Raw genomic sequence first — 18600 nt, 5'->3', positions numbered from 1 at the left:
TAGTTGCCAGTGAGGCGAACGAAAACCTGGCTCCTGTTAGCAACAGTGGCACTCTGTCTGCAGAAACATACATTTTCCATATATTCCATTACGCTACATGTTAAACAACAACAGCACATAGCCAGAACATAACACAAACTGTACTCTGGACTGTATATCCTTATTGCTTTTGGCTGTGGCTGAGTTTACAGTGTAATTAATGTTAAATCCCTGTGTGTCAAACAGCGTTTTTATCCTCTCAGTCACATTAATTCTCCTTTCTTCTTCATAACACACCTCCTCCTCGACCATCCCTTCCTCTCCCTTCTCCTCCCCTCTTGAACCTTGCATCGCTCTCCACCCCTCTGGGTGCAGTTCTCCCTCCTTCCTCTTCTTCTCCTCTCCTGTCTTTCCCTAATCTCTGCAACAGGATGGAGGACAGGGTGTGGATTGTGTGTCTTTTTGTCATTCTGACACTGGGATGGACCGAAGCGCAGACTGAGACCAACCTCACCAGGTAAGCAAACGTGTGTATGTGTGAGAGAGTGAAATACTTCCAATATGGCTATCAATGTCCTTTTTGTGCATCTTTTTCCCTAAAAAAAAAAAAAAAATCCTGCACATGTGGCATGCCGTCCGTTTTCAAGCCCACATCTTAAACTGCTGTGTGTTATTTCATCTCCTGGCTGCAGTATCATGATTACAGAAAAGTGAAGTAGAATTAGAAGGCTGCAGTTTTTCAGGAAGATGTGGTTAGCGTCCCATAAACACACGAAATGACAGTATGCTGTAATTGATGCAGTGATTAAACTGGGCACATGTAGGCCTACAGTCGCTTGTCCTCACGTGATGTTTTTGTCAAAACTGGCAACAAATGTTCCCATTTACCTCTTAACTTAATGTGTTTGTGTCCTAGGATGAAACCCTATCTGGTTAAAATGGAAAGAAGTGTCTCCTCCATTATAAACACCTGATCAGGGTTAATTTAGGTGTCTCTAATGGTGATAACATTTATTGTTCACGAGTCTTGTAGCAGATTCTTTAAAGTGTGGCAGAATATCACATACCAGGTGTAATTGTATGGCCTGTAAATGTGGTATGAATGCAACACATGCAATCTTTCAGAAACAAATCTGCCTAGTTTTGTTTACCTCTTTTCCTTTAGGATTTTTTAAAATGTTGATTGTAATAAACTGCTGCTGTGTTTGGAAAACCGATCCAGTTTTTCCTCACGCTGTTTGATACCACTTCCCACTCTAGTTTTCCTTAAATATTGATCATTACTTGTCGTTGTTGTGTACTGAAAACCACAGAAGATGTAAAAAAAAGGTAGAAAAAAATCAAAATGTTTCACTTGTGTTTACCTAGTGTCTTTAGTTATTGTTACATGTTGATTATTATTTCACTCTTGAGTCTTGTGGTATGAAACAAAAATAAAATAGAAAAATAAATACATTCTGGATGTTTTTTGAACCTGGAGCGCACACTGCTGGAGCTACTTGCACACACACACACATACAGGGTGTAAATTGAACATGAGAGACAAACACATGCCTGTGGGCTGTTTAGCCCTGGAGGGTCAGAAGGGAGGGACTGCACCGCCACTGGACTTTTTTTTTTGTTGTTGTTTGCCAAATGTGGCCTTATAGCACCACAGCAGACACAAAACACATGCCTGAAGTACATAACAAAAACTGTAAGCAGCTAAATGCCAGGAAAAAGACAATTTATTTTGGTCTCTTTCTTGCTAAAGCACAAAACTACAAAAACAGAGCTCTTTTCTGCCACATGCCAGAGCAGCAGACGTCTTCGTTAACAAGCAGTGAAATCAAAAGTAGAGGCTGGCCCCTGCTTTGATCTGTGTTTATCTGTGTGTGGTGTGTACATCACTTAACCCCCGTGTGTGTGTGTGTGTGTGTGTGTGTGTGTGTGTGTGTGTGTGTGTGTGTGCAGCATTTTAAAGTGCTCCTCTGTTAAAGTAGAGTTCATGTTACATCTATGTGCAGCTTTCTTGTGGTACAGTTACAGTGTAGCGACACCTTACAGCAGGTATACTGTATGTCGGCAGTGTGCACGCTTTAAAGTTTGATGAAAAAACATGAACCAGGAGAGCTCACAGGGAACCTCCCCACACTCAGAGAACAGAGACAGACTGTGCCGCTGTGGTTTGCAGCATGTATGCAGGGCCTCTGCTGTCGTACGTATAGCTGCAAAATACGAGCTGCGTTTTCCTCCGATGAAGCATGCAAAGTTAAATATTGAAACTGTTGGTTGTGACATTTTCCTTTTTTTTAAATTTATTTTAGGCCTGTCTTCCTGTGTGGAGGCCACCTGGTTGTAGACTCAGGCATCGTGGCCAGTGAAGGATTCCCCAGTCCTTACAAACCCAACAGTAAATGCACCTGGTACATCACCGTGAGTCCTTTTAATCACATTATTAAATCTGTGGCTGCTAGGATCATTATATCATCAGGCTTAGGCAAGTTTTGTTGGAAGTGTGTGAAAATGTTATTTGTAATAATTTAAAGGTTCATTTTGGGAGTTTTTGGGTCCAAAATAAATGTAAAATATGATTGAAAAACATTAAAACCCCTGCACTTGTAAAGTCAACCTTCACATGTGATATTTAGCTTGATTAGACCGTATTTCCCTCCCTCAGTCTGTGTGGGGCTGTGCAGACAGCTCCTATTAGGGTGGGCTAATTACACCTTTTTCATCCTTATAAGCGTCTGAGGTTCATTGAACTCATGTAATGATCCTTAAAAGATTATATCTTTGACCAGCTCCAACCAATCAGCTAGGATAAGTGAAAACACCTGTGTAGGTTTACAAGGGGAATACTCTGTCCAGAACTACTACTTGTACGCATAAATTCAAAAAAGCTATCTAGTTCACAATGGTTTCCCTCCCTCCATCCCTCCATCCCTCCATCCATCCATCCATTATCCTGAAGCCGATCCCAGCCGTCACTGGACGAGAGGCGGGGTTACACCCTGGACTGTTTGCCGGTCAATCACAGAGCTGACTTATAGAGACAGACAACCAGCCACATTCACATTCACACCTACGGTCAAATTAAGAGTCACCAATCAACCTAACGAGCATGTCTTTGGACTGTGGGAGGAAGCCGGAGTACCCGGAGAGAACCCACACATGCACAGGGTGAACATGCAAACTCCACACAGAGAGGCTCCGTCTGACAGGGATTCGAACCAGGTTGCTGTGAGGCAACAGTACTAGACTTAAGACTTCATCGTCCCCATGGGGAAATTATTTTTCACAGCTACGTTTCTGTCCAGACAGACAGTTCCCACCAAAGAACATACAGTACATACAAAAAACACAGAGTATTACACATACAGAGTTCCCACTCTGGCCTGTTCAGTGAGGACTTTTGTTCTGGGCAGCTATAACAGCAGGGATCAGGCTTTTCCCAAGGCGAGCCTTACTGCATCTCATTGCTCTGTACCTCCGTCCTGAGGGATGTGAGGTGAGTGTTCAGTGGATGTGTGATGTCCTGTTCTTTTCAGTTTGCAATGCTTGTGATGTTCCTGTTATTGAGTTCTGTTAGGTTTGCACTGCATCCATGCTTTCACCAAAGCTGTACAGCTGAAAGTTGATTTAGTTTTGTAATGTACGATCGTACAAACTAGCGCAGAATCCTTAAAAATACCATCCATACACACAGTCAGTCTAAAGTTACACTGCAACATCATAATGTATTGTTTGCTCCTACATATAAACCTGTACTACTATGCTTTTTGACTGTGCTTTATCTCCGAACTTTATAGACTCTTGTTTACACCAACTGCGATAGAATAACATTTTAAACTGGCTGACCAGTTTAACCCCTCCTCCTGCAACTCGAAACATCCACTTACGCTCTACTTCTACGCGAGCTAATTACGCACACCTGTTTCACTTCAACTAATTAAGCCAACGATCAGCACCAAAATAACAACAATTTCAAAGCAAATATGTTCAGAAAAATGTACAAAAGGAGTGTTTATGGTGACCTTGTGAATTAAAACCTTTTAAATGATTTTATTGGCTTTTGGTTTCTTGTTAAACCTTTTATTGACTTTAAATTTCAGGAGGAGCCTGTGAGCATTTTCTGGTTCTACAAAGAAAATTGTTTCCAAGCATCCTTTTTCCTTAAGTTAAACTCTTATCAACATCTTTTTCCAACAATTTTTTTTTTCTCCTTCCAGGTCCCAGAGGGTCATGTGGTCATGCTGTCATTCCGCCTCTTCGACGTGGAGGCTGACCCCACCTGTCGCTATGACTACCTGGACGTCTACAACGGTCACTCCCGCCTAGTCCAGAAACTGGGTCGTTTCTGTGGGACGTTCAGACCGGGCGCTCTTATCTCCACCTCTAACACCATGATGTTAGAGATGGTGTCAGACGACGCAACTGGGGGGAGAGGCTTTCTAGCTGCTTTCAGCGCTGGGAAGCCACACATGGAAGGTATGGACACATTATTCAACAAGCATGGACGTCTGAAGTAGTGGTCCTCTGTCATATTTTTTTATTTTTGTAAAAAAAAAAAAAAATTCTAAGGCTCAAACAATCCTCTCTGAAATAAAAACATTATGCAAAAAAATGACCAAAGACTTATTTCTGTGACTTTTTCCCCGCACAGAGAACCAGTTCTGTGGAGGAAGGCTGACCAAATCGCAGGGCTCCGTCAAGACACCAAACTGGCCCAACTCTAATTACCCAGCGGGCATCAGCTGCTCATGGCACATCTCTGTTGAACCAAGCAATGTGAGCAAACTGTACAGTATAAATGCTGTTTTTTATTGGTTGTGCACATTCAACACGTCTTTAAAAACTCAGAGAGCGAAATGTCAGTATTTTAACATGAATGTTGAAGGGATTATGGTACGTTTAAACAACAAATAATAATGTAGTTGACTGAAATGTTTAGTTATTTTTGTAGTCTTTAATACATCTTTGTTAGATTAGACATGTAGCCTACTTCGGTTAAAAATGTTTTCACTACAAACAGGAAATTTGTATGTTATTGATCTTCACACAGTGACACATTAGTGCGTTTGTGTTCTCAAGGTGGTTTAAATAGTTAGAAAATTACCCAAAGTAAAGAAGTAAACTAACTTTAAATCAAATGTAGGTAAACCATAAGCAACATACACTTATGATTACTCTTTTCTGTTAGTTTGAGCAGTCAGATAATTTTCTGTCCCAACATCTGAGGAAAGAGACAGCTAAGCTAGCTAGCTCCCACCTTGTTGTGTGCTAATATTGTTTATATGTTGAAGCATGAGATGAAATAGCAGGAGTGTAAAGTAAAGTCTAGCTAGAACAGGAGCTACCCTTTGCTTTTTATGCTCAGTAGCTAGTTTACTTAGCCTCAAATTTTCGAGTATAGAAATAACTTTTCAATATGTTATTTCCTCTCAAATGCTAAACCTAAACTTGCTTGGCTAGCTAGACATTTAGCCTTGTTTTATCTACTTGAGCGGAATACAGACATAAAAGCAAAATTTTTGTTCAATAATCATTATTATCTTGGGCTAGCTAGGCCAAGAAGAATATTTAAATTGTTTGATATGGACTTTTCACTCTCAGATAAGTTGACCTTACTTTTCTCTGCAACATTGTATTTTCTAAAGTATATTAAGTTATTGTATCTCAATTAAAAAGGTTAAAATTTTAAAAATATTTCTACATAAAAAGTTTCACGTATACTAAGTTCAGAAGGGTGTTTTTCATAGTGCTGATTGATACAGGATGAGGATTGAAAAAATTAGAAGACTAATGAAGCGGCCCATCACAAGGAAATGTTTCCCTTCTCATCCCTAACGTAATGTGTGTGAAGTGTGTGTGTTTGTAAAAATGATGGCGGCCTTGTGACAAAGTTCAAATGAAAGGCTTCATTGAGTGCGTAGAGGTGTGTTCGTGTGTGCCAAGAGATTGAATGTTGGGAAAGAGGGACGGAAGTGAGAGTTAGTAAATGCCCTTCTGTATTTCAGGAGCCTGTCCCTCCTCCTGCACCAACATCACCCCTTCAGTATAGCTGCACTAGATTCATGAGGAATAAACTAGCTCACACCATTCATTCCCCATCATAAAATTCAGAGTTTGTGTTTTCATTACCACCTCTTCTCCAGGTGATTGAGGTGAAGTTTGTGAAGCTGGACTTGGAGCCCGACACGTACTGTCGCTACGACTATGTGGCGTTGTTTAATGGTGGAGAAAGGGATAACTCGCGGCGGATTGGGAAGTTCTGTGGAGACAGGGTACCAGGGTGAGATAACTGATATGAAATGGGTGTTGAAAAGTTAAAACATTTTGCTCAAAGTTTCCCATTTTTAAGACTTCCATCTGAGCTCACTCATGCATTTTCTTTCCTTTTCCATAGAATTATAGTGACAAATGGGAATGAACTCCTGGTCCAGTTTGTCTCAGACCTCAGTGTGACCTCAGATGGCTTCATGGCCCACTACTCCAGTGTGCCCCGTGGGTCTCGGTCGCCCACGATAGGAGGAGATTTCATCTATGGACCTCAGACCACCACAATGCCAGAAAAATCAATTTTGAAGCCAAGAAAACCAACCAAACCAACCCCCACCTCTAGACCTACTCCCCAGCCTAAAACTACCCCTAAACCAACCAAAAGACCACTGGTGAAGAAACCAATAAAACCTCCACCAAAAAAACCCATCGTCAAACCCACTCTTAAACCAAAACCAGCCAAACCCACACCCAAAGCACCTGTGAAAAAGCCTGCACCTAAACCTGGAGCTAAACCTACACCCAAATTTAAGGTTATTAAGCCAACAATGAAACCAAGCATCAAGACTAAACCTACACGTAAGCCTATATTGAAGATCAAGCCCACATTAAAACCCAACATCAAACTAGTAAAGCCAACATCTAAGAGTGTAGTTAAACCAACAGCCAAACCAAGGATGAAGCCCAAAGTGACACCTAAACCTGGAGTTAGCAAAACAGTGACAAAGAAGCCTATCGTGAGCAGGAAACGTAAGTGGACAAACTTCCATGTATGTATATTAGAACACCTGTATTATTAAAGATGGTTAAAGTGCTTAACGTGTTTGCATTTGTTGTTGCTTCAGCTTTACCACTGAACCCACTGTGTACACAACCCTGTAAAAGGACGGGAACTCTCCAATCTAGCTTCTGCCCTCATGACTTCGGTGAGCCACATCAGCTGCCATGTAGACTGTACAAATCTCCTCTGCATTTCTTTCTTTCCAAAATGTTATTTAACCCATTTAGTCTTTTGTATTCCTTTTTAGACAGGTTTCCATTCAAATGGTACACATATTTAAACTTAATTTTCCCCAAAATCTGGAAAGAAAATGCATATTTTCATGTTTTTACTCACTGTAATGCAAATATATGGAGTTGGTATATAGAGATAAACAGTAGGTGTATATGAGTCTTGAACCTGGTGCCGTTATACCGTTGAAGAAGTAGTATTGGGAGAAAAGTCTTGAGACAAGATGGTGAAAAACATAAGCAATTTTTTATGAAAACTAGAGGATGGAAATGCACTTTGTGAAATTGAAAATATGTTGATGTTGGTTTTCTGGGCATGGTTCTATTTTTGATAGACTCCATGATTAAACTTTGCAATTCTTAATAATTTAGAGTAGTTTGATGATACATTCTCTTTCTTTCAGTGATTACGGGTAAGGTTACATCTGTGACAGCTGGTCCTGGGGGCTCAGCCATAGTTGAAGTGTTCCTAATCAAGGCTTATAAGCCTGGACGCCTGAACATCACCAAAGCAGGGCCCGTCATGTCCGTCACACTGAACTCTACCTGCAAGAGATGCCCTGGGATACTCAAAGGTATGGAAAAACTGTCTGTTTTTACAGACATAACACCTGCCTCTTCGCCTCGCAAACCAATGCAACTATTGAGTCATCAACTTTCAGGTTCATAAAGATGCAACTAAATGATTTTTTTCAGTTTTTTACAATTCAGTTATGGTAAGAGTAAAAACTGTCTTTTTATGCAGATGATGTGATTCTTTATTTTACCAAAATATACAAAGAAAATACTTTAATTGTGCAATTGTTAAATGAATATGCGATGATTATGTGATTTTACTGTATTCCTAATGATGTATTGTACTATATAAAATCATAATGAAAGAGGAGTATCATCTTAGATTGACACTTACCATATTGGGGGGGTGAATCAAACTATGAAAAGTCCATCTAGCTCCTCTGGTTTTTCTCATTTTCTGACACACTATTGTTTTTTGTCTCTTTATTCAGGCAAGAACTACGTGTTGATGGGAAAAGTCGACGCACAGGGCAACGGTCTACTCACCCCCTCCAGCTTTACGCTTCTTTATAAGCCCATCCACACCAAAGCACTTCTCAACCTTTCCAAGAAATCGTGCTGACATCACGGCCCAGCAAGCCAATCAGATGGACAGTGAGCCCTCTGAAAATATGTTACTTTAGATTTAAAGTGAAAATATTATCAGTTATTATACAAATGTTATTTTTTGTCATAATGCAAAAGTGTTGTAAGAAATATCTTACAAAGACTAAACGAGGCATTCAATATAATATTTTGTATGTAAATTATAAAACTACGTTATAAAGATGGATCTCAAATACACAATATGATATACATGCTTGAGATTATTTTTAACATTGAATTAAGCCACTTGACTTTACATTTCTATATTCTTCATGAAAGCAGTCAGTTTTAAGGTTAAATCTCTTAAGGCTCTTGACAGAATGGTAATATCCACATGGACATGGACAAGAAATACAGATTAAATGCTCCCCCCCATTTTATCTGTGATCCTTGATTGTTTTTCTTTTATTGGAGAGTAAAAAAAATTCACTTGTGCACTGTGGATTAAAAAAATCAACTTTCTGATTTATAAAATGGACCAGTTGTTCCAAGTAATGTGATTTGCAAATGGAATCTTGGCGCAAAAAACCTTTTAAGCATTTAGCAACTTTGAGCTCAATGTTTTGGTTTTACACATCTTAATTATAATCTTCTTAATTAATCTTTTTTTTTTTTTTGCAGTTAACTCTGTAACCCTAACTTCTGAACCCCAAATTCCAACCCCCTAACTCAGCCAAATTTGCGAGCTCCATTAGTACTTGTAGTCATTTGATATTTGATATTTCAAATATCTTTACACACAAGGCTAAAAGGTAATGACAACATTTTTAATTTTTTAATTGTTAAAATGTTGTTAAAAGTTACACATCTGAACAGGGTATACATACAATTTGAATTACTCCTTGGTAGTTTGTGTGTAAATCATGATGGGGGGGGCTTTCATAACAATAAACCCATGTGTGATTTTCGTGTTTGAAGTGATGGGATCTCCTTCAATAAGGCAGGCCTGACTGGCATGAACACACACAGGTGAATACTCTCATGTTTACTGTCATTAAATCCTTTAACAAATCTATAAGTTTGTCAGAGTTTGTTTTCTTTTAATTATCACCAGACAGAAAGCAGCGGCAACAGCTAGATACAAGGAGGAGACCTAAGAGAATATAATTTGCATTGGTGGTCCAGAAGGCAAAAAGGTAGAGGGTCTTGTTGCAGTAGGTGTTTATGGGGGCCGTCTTGTTGTAGTTTGGTTCGTAGATTGAGTAAATCCAAACATTACCTGCCGAAAAAGACCAAAAGACAATTGGTTCTCACAGAAATTAAACACAACGCTTTATAATTGTCACGAACACCTATGAAAAAAATGCTCCCATATAATTGTTTGTTCACTTTCCATATAATTGTAGGGGGCAGTAAACCAGTCAGGAGAATCACCTTTATAATACATTCATGATCTTGCATTAGCTCTGTTTTGGTCTCCTCCAACTCCAGAAGATTTCTGGTACAACTAGCTAAAAGCCTAACTTCCTTTGTTAGAGTTGAGTAGATTTACCTTTTTGAGTTTTTGTTTCAATTCAGGTTACTCATAAAACACACACACACGTATAATCAAGTCATATCCAACCCCTTTGTGCCCAGCCCCTCACATAAGGCAAAGATTGTGCACTGCTTTATGAGCAAAAGTAGATTTGACACATAGATTTGTGTATCTTAAACTGCACCACTGTAAGTGCATTAATTGTGCATTAGTTTGACAAATACTCCAGTGTTTTATCTTACCAGCGATGAACCAGCAGAAGAAGAAGACGGAGACGAGGCAGCTCCAGGTTTTGCTGTGATTCCCGAAGCCGGCAGTGCAGGGAGAGATGGAGAGCACGGCCAGCAGCAGGGTGATGACTCCCGCCACCAACAGGTAGATTGGAATGTAACGCTGGACCGGGCAATCAAACTGGTACTTTGCTCCTACAAGATGCAACAACATTCATTTCTGGGGGGGGGGTTACACTCTTTGATGGTAATTGCCATCACCACCTTTGGTTGGCTTGTGTTTTGAAAGAATAAAATCATACCTATCGCGAGTTCAGCGAAAGGCAGGAGAGATACAATCGCCTTGAAACAAACTGTGGTAAAGACAAAGAGGTACACTGTTAAATGCACCGTGTGGTGAGGTTCGTTTGAAAGTAACAGAAATGTGCATCATTTTCACATATTGCTGTGTCTCACTTAAAATTGGTGCATGAGGTTTGCACCAATCCGCAGGAGGTCTACGGATGTGTTGAAGACTCTCAGCCATATTCTGCTCAAAAGAGAAGAAACATAATGTGTCTGCTCTGAAGTGCCCCTCATTTGACATGACTCTCTATCCCTTTTTTTCTTTTTTTCCATATCAAACTAATGATGTCGTCAAAGTGTTTGGTTGGATGACTGTTTATTTCTCTCTGGCTCTGTGTACAATTCAAAAAATTAAAACAATTCAATAAATAGTTATTCACAAAAAAATAGCAGTACCGGTAAATGTATTTCATAAGCAAAAATAATTGTTTTGATATAAAAAGGATTTTAGAATAATAAAAAATAGTCACCCACTGTTATAAGCAGCTCCTCAGCATCTTGTCACTGACGTCTAGAAGGGAAACTAATGTCATATAGCAGCTGAGGGTTAGCGTCACACCAAATGTGGAACCAAAAAAAAAGTGAATTCAATTGTGTGTCTCAACTTCCTATAGCCTATATCGAGCACACACTAACCACTACACCACCGGCACCTCCAATATGCTAACTTTGAACATGTAAGATGTATTGTTCCTTACAAAGAAATACAGTTACTCCTCCATAATGCAACTGAAGAAAGGAGAACACATCCATGGGTATAGTTGTATGGTGTATGTCTATGGTCTCTGATGATGTTTTCACAAAAGCAAAAAAACAAAAACAAAAAACTCGGGGATGAGCTGCATGTGTGAATGCAATTTTTTTCCACCCTGAATTGCCTCAGATTTTACCCTGCCAGCCCTTAAGTTGAGCTTCCATGTGGAGTTTGTGTGAGCTATGTGAACACAGCAGGGATTATTCATCTACATGCAGCACTCATATAAGGTAAAAATGTCATTATGGTGATGAACTCTGATTTCTGTATTCACAGCATCTCTTTTTACGCCTCGTCATCACAACCCTGAGGTTGTCCTGAGTGGTGTGCACATTTTTAGCAATGAAGAGCGCCTTGCTCACTGATAAAGAAGCTGCAGACCCAGAGCTACAATTCTACAATTCACCTAGCAGATGCATTTATCCAAAGCGACGTACATCAGAGAGAAAGTACAACACAAGCAAGGAACCAGAAAAAAGGAAACAATCTGAGTAAGTACAAACGATCAACTTTGAGTCTGATTGGAGCTACAGGTGCTGACAGGCAGTGCAAAGAGGCAAAGCACAACATTGACGGCAGTTCTTGAGAGCTCTTATCAGTATAGAAACCATCTTAAAAGTCGTCGTTGTCAAACAAAACCATCGTCATTACCATCATCGTTATCAGTAATATCGAGACCATCGTCATCATCATCGTTAAGGTCATAGGTATTCATGAAAGAGCTGGATCTTCATCTTTTTCTTAAAAGTGCAAAGGGACTCTGCAGATCGAATGGCGTTTGGAAGTGTGTGTACACGTTTTTTTGTTACTAATAGGAGCAAATTTGTCTTTCCTCTTTATGAAGAGAGTCATACAGATAAATCCTCATATATTTGTGAATCCTTCTGTGTGCATTATTCTTTGATTGAGACTGATCCAGCTCCTTATAACGTCCCCCTTGTAATTGGCCGGACTATTTATAAAACAGCTGGACTTTCATTTAGACAACTTCCCCTTGTTTCTCTCCATGTGAGGTAGACCTGAGCTCATGACATGAGATTAAACACGTAGTGTGGTCACACTTTTTTCCATCTGCTTTACTTAAAATCATTTTCTGTTTCTACAGAGTTCCCACTCAACATGTTTCACTCTCTCTGTCTGTTTAAGCACTTTAGTCACATGAAAAATGAACAACTCATCTTTTTGTATTGTTTTAGTCAGAGACGGTCTTGTCATTGATTTAACCCTTTGTTGCTCAAATTCTGCCCGCAGGTTAGCTCAGACATACTAATGCAACAAGGAGCAAAATGAAATACACACAGTGGCTATTTTAAGCTGCATGTAAGTGTGAAAAGGGTTTTACAGAGACTTTTGTGGTTTTCTTTTCACTTGTAACAGATGCAGCCAGCACAGTTTATATCATATGAGAAACCAGTTGCAGCTTGTGGTTAGAGTTCTTTGTTCAGTCACAGCAACAGAACAACAACACAGATATTAGTACAAGTAAGCGATGTGAATGCAGTCAGGTTTAGAAGTGCAGCAGGACAGGCACACCAGTTACAGTAGCTGGACTGTAGCACTGACTCAACATATCATAAGAAGCAGACTCCCTGTGTGTTTTTAACTTCAAACAGGATTATTCTCAGTGGCTATTCTACAGTCTATTGGTTAAATTAATTTGGGGGCCCTCCAACCAGCATTTCTCACCACCAGTGTTCCAACGCTTACCCCTCTTCCTTTTTGTTACTCTTTCTTTGGTCTTTGGTTTTCAAAACACCAATGCATGCTATGCTTAGCAGGGCAACGAGAGTGAGTACTGTCAGATGGGGCCCCATTAGCGAGGTTCCTACTGTCATTGGAAAATTTTGAGCCACTGCAATGGTGTAAAGTTTGTCAGCCCTCGAGGCACCCCTACTGGCCCGGGGCCCCAGGCAGTTGCCTGCCTTGCCTGTTGACAATCAGCACCTCTGATTATTCTCTTGTATTTCTTGGATCGTGTATATTTTTCAGTTTTACAGTTCCCATGTTTCCAAGCTAGCAGTTAACCAGAGAATCTGAGAAACATCATTCCCATGTCTATTTGGTAATCCCTTTTTGAGTTTCAGTGGGAAACAACTTCCCTTCTTGCTCTCAATCTGAGTGCAACCTGACACGTCTCATTGAGATAAAACACATTTTGTGGTCAGACTTTATTCTCTGTCCTTTACATACGATAGTTTACTGTTTCTACCCAGTTTCCACACGACACGTTTCCCTCCCCCGTCTCTTTAAATGTATTGAGTCCTACATCATCTTATGCAACTCTCCATTTAATGTCCATGTATGTGTTATTTTAATATTAACTTCATAACTTCAGCAATACAAAGTGACATTAAACAATGTAAAGAGTGAACTAGGAGTATAGTAACAATCACTATTTAGTACACTTCCTGGTTTCTCCCTTTCTCCCCTCCCCCTTGATTGGCTGTTGTTTGCTCTCTGTCCCTCGTTAGTTAGATTGAATTCACCTGCCGACTGCTTATTTAAGACTGCACTCCCTTACACTAATCTTTTTCATCCTTACATGGGGCGGCCGTTCAGCACTGCACTGATGTTCAAACCATCCCATGTGTGTTTTCTTTTACCCTCGTTATTGAACTGAATTGGATGAAATAAACCTGTTTACTTGAAAGTCAAGTTTCCTTGTTGGATTCCTGCATCCTGACCCTGTTGCCCATGATGATAGTATCTCAACTTTGAACCCTTCTAGGAGTGACTTCTTGATGCAGTGCAATACAAATGATCATCTAGCAAAGTGCATCATGGGAATACAGCATAGATTTAGGACCCCATTAAAGAAATGAAATGCAGATTTTAAGTATGAAGTGGTAACATCATTAGAATGCTCAGGCTTGCCTGTTACACTGCCTTCTTCAGATTAGACGGTTTGTTTCAGTGTTTTTAGAAGTTATTGAAAAACTACTTCACAAGACTACGCTGTGATGTTCCGGTAACTGAAGGCTGAACATTTGAACCAAAGCTTTCGACAGAAAAGACACCATGAGTTCATTTGTAATCTCCTGTAGCCATAGACTGACATCTAGTGGTTGAGAGGTGGTACTACAGAGTGTTTATTCTCAAACATTCACTGTAATCACCTGACAGAGAAAAGGAGTCTATTAAAAAAACATAATTTACTTTCTACCTTATGTCAGATCCACAGGTCCACACAGAGGCGCTGCTTGTCAACAGGAAAGGCGGGCAACAGCTTGGAGCCCCTGACCAGTCGTGGGCCCCTGAGGGCTCACAAACTCATACCAAAGCAAAGTGCACGTTTTTCTATTGACAGTAGGAAACCTTCCTAAAGGGGGGCCTAATCTGACAGAACTCACTCTTGTTACCCTGCTGAGCGATGTATGCATGATGGCTGTGGAAAAAGAAAACAGTTTGTTAATGAAAGTGCAAAAAAAAGAAGAGGATAATTATCTGCCTATAGGAGAGAAAAAAGAGAGAAATTGTGACTGCGTCCATATCATTATTAAAAAAAGCACAAGAAATATAAATACAGGACATCAACAAAGGGACATAATCACTACAGTTCACAGTTTGTCAGTATTTAAAATAAAAAGAGACATTTGGCCAGTGTGTCCAGAAACACGAGGAATAGCTTGTGTCACTTAGTGCGGGCTCAGTAAGACACATTATGATGACATTTTCTGAATCATATACTTCTGACTGTGTGGCGCTTATGTGCCTCAAACATCTCAAAGCTAAACTAAATGATTAACTCACAAGATGCTCATTTTAGCACAGGCAGCTGCTCACCTCATATTCTCCTTCAAAGGAACATGAAGACTAACCAAAGCCTTAAATAACAACTTTGTTCTCTTAATCTTTTTTTCTCCCCTTGCATGTGGCAAATATGTGGAATATTATTGGTTGAATAAGAGTCTGACCAAAACATTTTTTATATAGATGTTTTAATTGTCTGTTTTCTATTTGACTTTAAAACATCATTGATTGTATTTCATTTCATTCTATATTTTTTTTTTTCCTGTTTTCTAAAGTATCTTTCTGCACAAATATAAGTGGTAACTAAAATTATTTCACACACATAATTAATATATCTTATATTATAAGTCAACTTTAAGCCTGTTTACTGGATCAACGTGTGGGCCCCGACGAGCTGCTTCCTGTCGCCTTCGCTCTTTTGTTTCTGTCCCTACACGTCGTCGTCGGGGTCAGCTCGGCCGCACAGGAACATGCAGCCGAGGACGCAGCACTTGCCGATCAGGGAGACGGCGAGCAGGATGTAGACCAGGGTGGTGGTCCAGAAGGCAAACAGGTATAGAGTTTTATTACAATAGGAACCTATATCTGTGGAGTTCTTGGTGTAGTTGGGCTGGTAGATGGAGTAGATCCACACATTACCTGGAGGGAAAAACACAGACATGGTGGTATTTTATGTTAATATGTTTTAGAAAGTATCAGCAGGGAGGTTACATGTAAAGAGTCCAATTCACAGACACTCAGTAAACCGGGTATTCTTATCTGACTTTATCATGTTGATGTAAGAAATCATTCTCTATCTATCCCTTCATTTCTGTGGAGACAGTATATCTTCATTATCTCTGGCCCTCTCTTTTATAATCAATCAGGCTGCAGCGGCTCAAACTCACCAGCAATAAACCAGCAGAAGAGAAACAAGGAGCACAGAGAGTTCCAGGGGGTGCAGACTCGACTGAGCGGGTTCGTGGTCCCCTCTTCGGGCTCCTGAGCGCAGGGCAGGCACGACAGCACCAGACTGAAGACCCCCACCACGATCAGATAGATGGGGATGTAGTGCTGCCGCGGACAGTCATCCAGGTATATCGCACCTGAAGGAGAACATCAGATTTGTGGTTTCACATCAAAATACTCTTAAAATGTCTGTAGGTCTAAACGTGCATCAATCACTCACCGATTGCAATCTGAGCGATGGGCATGACACAGAGGAACACAGAAAACATGGTGAACCAATGGAGACTTTCTCTTTCTCTATGCAGCTTAAACAAACAGGCCTGAGTGAGTGTGACTCTGATTGTCAGTTAGTCTCACCTAGGATGAGTGGGGGGGTTGAGGAGGTCTGCGGATGTGTTGAACAAGTCTGCTGTTTGACATTCTATAGCAGGACTGTAGAAGGACTTTAACCTTAAGAAGAAGAAGACACAGACGTGGTTAAAAACATGACGAGAGCTCAACATTCTTTTATATATAAACTGATGATTGAAGTTCACACAATATTCAAAGATCTTCTCCCAACATGTTTTTCTGATTCATGGGGGGAACTTTTTTTCATAGAAGACTGTGTTTAAATTCAAATAAGCTGAAATTAATCACAAGTTAATAATCATTTACTATGAATCGGTTACTACTGTATTTACTATTTTTTTATTTGGATCCCCATTAGCTACAATAACAATGAGCAGTAAATGTATTTCATAAGCAAAAATAATTGTTTTGATATAAAAAGGATTTTAGAATAATAAAAAATAGTCACCTACTGTTATAAGCAAGCTCCTCAGCGTCTTGTCACTGACGTCTCGAAGGGAAACTGGAAAAGAGACGGAACTGAGAGTTACGTCACATCAAATGTGGAACCACAAAAAAAAGTTCTTTCGATTGTGTGTCTCAACTTCCTATAGCCTATATCGAGCACACACTAACCACTACACTACCGGCGCCTCCAATATGCTAACTTTGAACATGTAAGATGTATTGTTCCTTACAAAGAAATACAATTACTCCTCCATAATGCAACTAAAGTAAGGAGAACACATCCATGGGTATAGTTGTCTGGTGTATGATCTCTGATGATGTTTTCACAAAAGAAAAGAAAAACAAAAACAAAAAAAACTCTCCAGAAAAAACTTGGGGACGAGCTGCATGTGTGAATGCACTTTTTTTCCACCCTGAATTGCCTCAGATTTTACCCTGCCAGCCCTTAAGTTGAGCTTCCATGTGGAGTTTGTGTGAGCTATGTGAACACAGCAGGGATTATTCATCTACATGCAGCACTCATATAAAGTAAAAATGTCATTATGGTGATGAACTCTGATTTCTGTATTCACAGCATCTCTTTTTACGCCTCGTCATCACAACCCTGAGGTTGTCCTGAGTGGTGTGCACATTTTTAGCAATGAAGAGCGCCTTGCTCACTGATAAAGAAGCTGCAGACCCAGAGCTACAATTCTACAATTCACCTAGCAGATGCATTTATCCAAAGCGACGTACATCAGAGAGTAAGTACAACACAAGCAAGGATCTAGAAAAAAGGAAACAAAACTTTGAGTCTGATTGGAGCTACAGGTGCTGACAGGCAGTGCAAAGAGGCAAAGCACAACATTGATGGCAGTTCTTGAGAGCTCTTATCAGTATAGAAACCATCTTAAAAGTTGTCGTTGTCAAACAAAACCATCGTCATTACCATCATCGTTATCAGTAATATCGAGACCATCGTCATCATCATCGTTAAGGTCATAGGTATTCATGAAAGAGCTGGATCTTCATCTTTTTCTTAAAGGTGCAAAGGGACTCTGCAGATCGAATGGCGTTTGGAAGTGTGTGTACACGTTTTTTTGTTACTAATAGGAGCAAATTTGTCTTTCCTCTTTATGAAGAGAGTCAAACAGATAAATCCTCAGATATATTTGTGAATCCTTCTGTGTGCATTATTCTTTGATTGAGACTGATCCAGCTCCGTATAACTTCCCCCTTCCCACTTTCATTTTGACAACTTCCCCTTGTTTCTCTCCATGTGTGAGACATCACATGACATGAGATTAAACACGTAGTGTGGTCACACTTTTTTCCATCTGCTTTACTTAAAATCATTTTCTGTTTTTACAGAGTTCCCACTCAACATGTTTCACTCTCTCTGTCTGTTTAAGCACTTTAGTCACATGAAAAATGAACAACTCATCTTTTTGTATTGTTTTAGTCAGAGACGGTCTTGTCATTGATTTAACCCTTTGTTGCTCAAATTCTGCCCGCAGGTTCGCTCAGACATACTAATGCAACAATGAGCAAAATGAAATATACACAGTGGCTATGTTAATCAATCAATCAATTTTTATTTGTATAGCGTCAACTCATAACAAGTGTTATCTCAAAACACTTTATAAAAGCAGGTAAAATACCTTACTCTTTGTCTGTTAACATTAAAAAAGAGCAGGTAAAAAGACCTTACTCATTGTTATGTTACAAAAAGCAGGTAAAAGACCTTACTTATTGCTGTATTACAAAGACCCGGCCTATCCATCATGAGCACTTTAGCAAAGCAGCAAAAGTTACAGTGGTAAGAAAAAACTGTCAGTTCCCCTGGTAGTCTAAACCTATAGCAGCATAACTAGGAGCTGGTCTACACCAGCACCAGCCCTAACTAT

The 18600-nt window shown here is 39.8% G+C and overlaps 2 protein-coding genes across 6 annotated transcripts; one reads left to right on the top strand and one right to left on the bottom strand.

Annotated features, from left to right (window-relative positions):
* The first annotated feature begins 337 nt into the window (after positions 1-337).
* pcolceb (procollagen C-endopeptidase enhancer b) lies at positions 338-9430 on the top strand. Its single transcript, XM_020629199.3, has 9 exons — positions 338-496; positions 2286-2394; positions 4191-4449; positions 4625-4749; positions 6117-6253; positions 6368-6990; positions 7086-7166; positions 7656-7826; positions 8259-9430. The coding sequence occupies exons 1-9, from the start codon at positions 411-413 to the stop codon at positions 8387-8389; spliced, it is 1722 nt and encodes a 573-aa protein (XP_020484855.3). The 5' UTR covers positions 338-410; the 3' UTR covers positions 8390-9430.
* LOC136177428 (transmembrane protein 272-like) lies at positions 9174-16855 on the bottom strand. Of its 5 annotated transcripts, none has more exons than XM_065950634.1 (7): positions 16720-16855; positions 16137-16366; positions 15856-16053; positions 10576-15607; positions 10422-10472; positions 10132-10314; positions 9174-9631 (listed from the first exon to the last, which is right to left on the bottom strand). In XM_065950634.1, exons 2-4 carry the CDS (start codon positions 16183-16185, stop codon positions 15399-15401), a joined length of 456 nt encoding a protein of 151 aa, XP_065806706.1. In that variant the 5' UTR covers positions 16186-16366; positions 16720-16855; the 3' UTR covers positions 9174-9631; positions 10132-10314; positions 10422-10472; positions 10576-15398. The 5 variants fall into 5 exon arrangements, with proteins under 5 accessions (XP_065806706.1, XP_065806707.1, XP_065806704.1 ...); XM_065950635.1 differs by having other exon boundaries at positions 16716-16754; XM_065950632.1 differs by lacking the exons at positions 15856-16053; positions 16137-16366; positions 16720-16855 and having other exon boundaries at positions 10422-10496; positions 10576-10648; positions 10939-15403.
* Positions 16856-18600: the final 1745 nt, after the last annotated feature.

This window comes from Labrus bergylta, chromosome 22 (genome assembly GCF_963930695.1).
Source record: "Labrus bergylta chromosome 22, fLabBer1.1, whole genome shotgun sequence".
NCBI classification, from domain to species: domain Eukaryota; kingdom Metazoa; phylum Chordata; class Actinopteri; order Labriformes; family Labridae; genus Labrus; species Labrus bergylta.
This window is presented reverse-complemented; position numbering and strand designations above follow the sequence as displayed.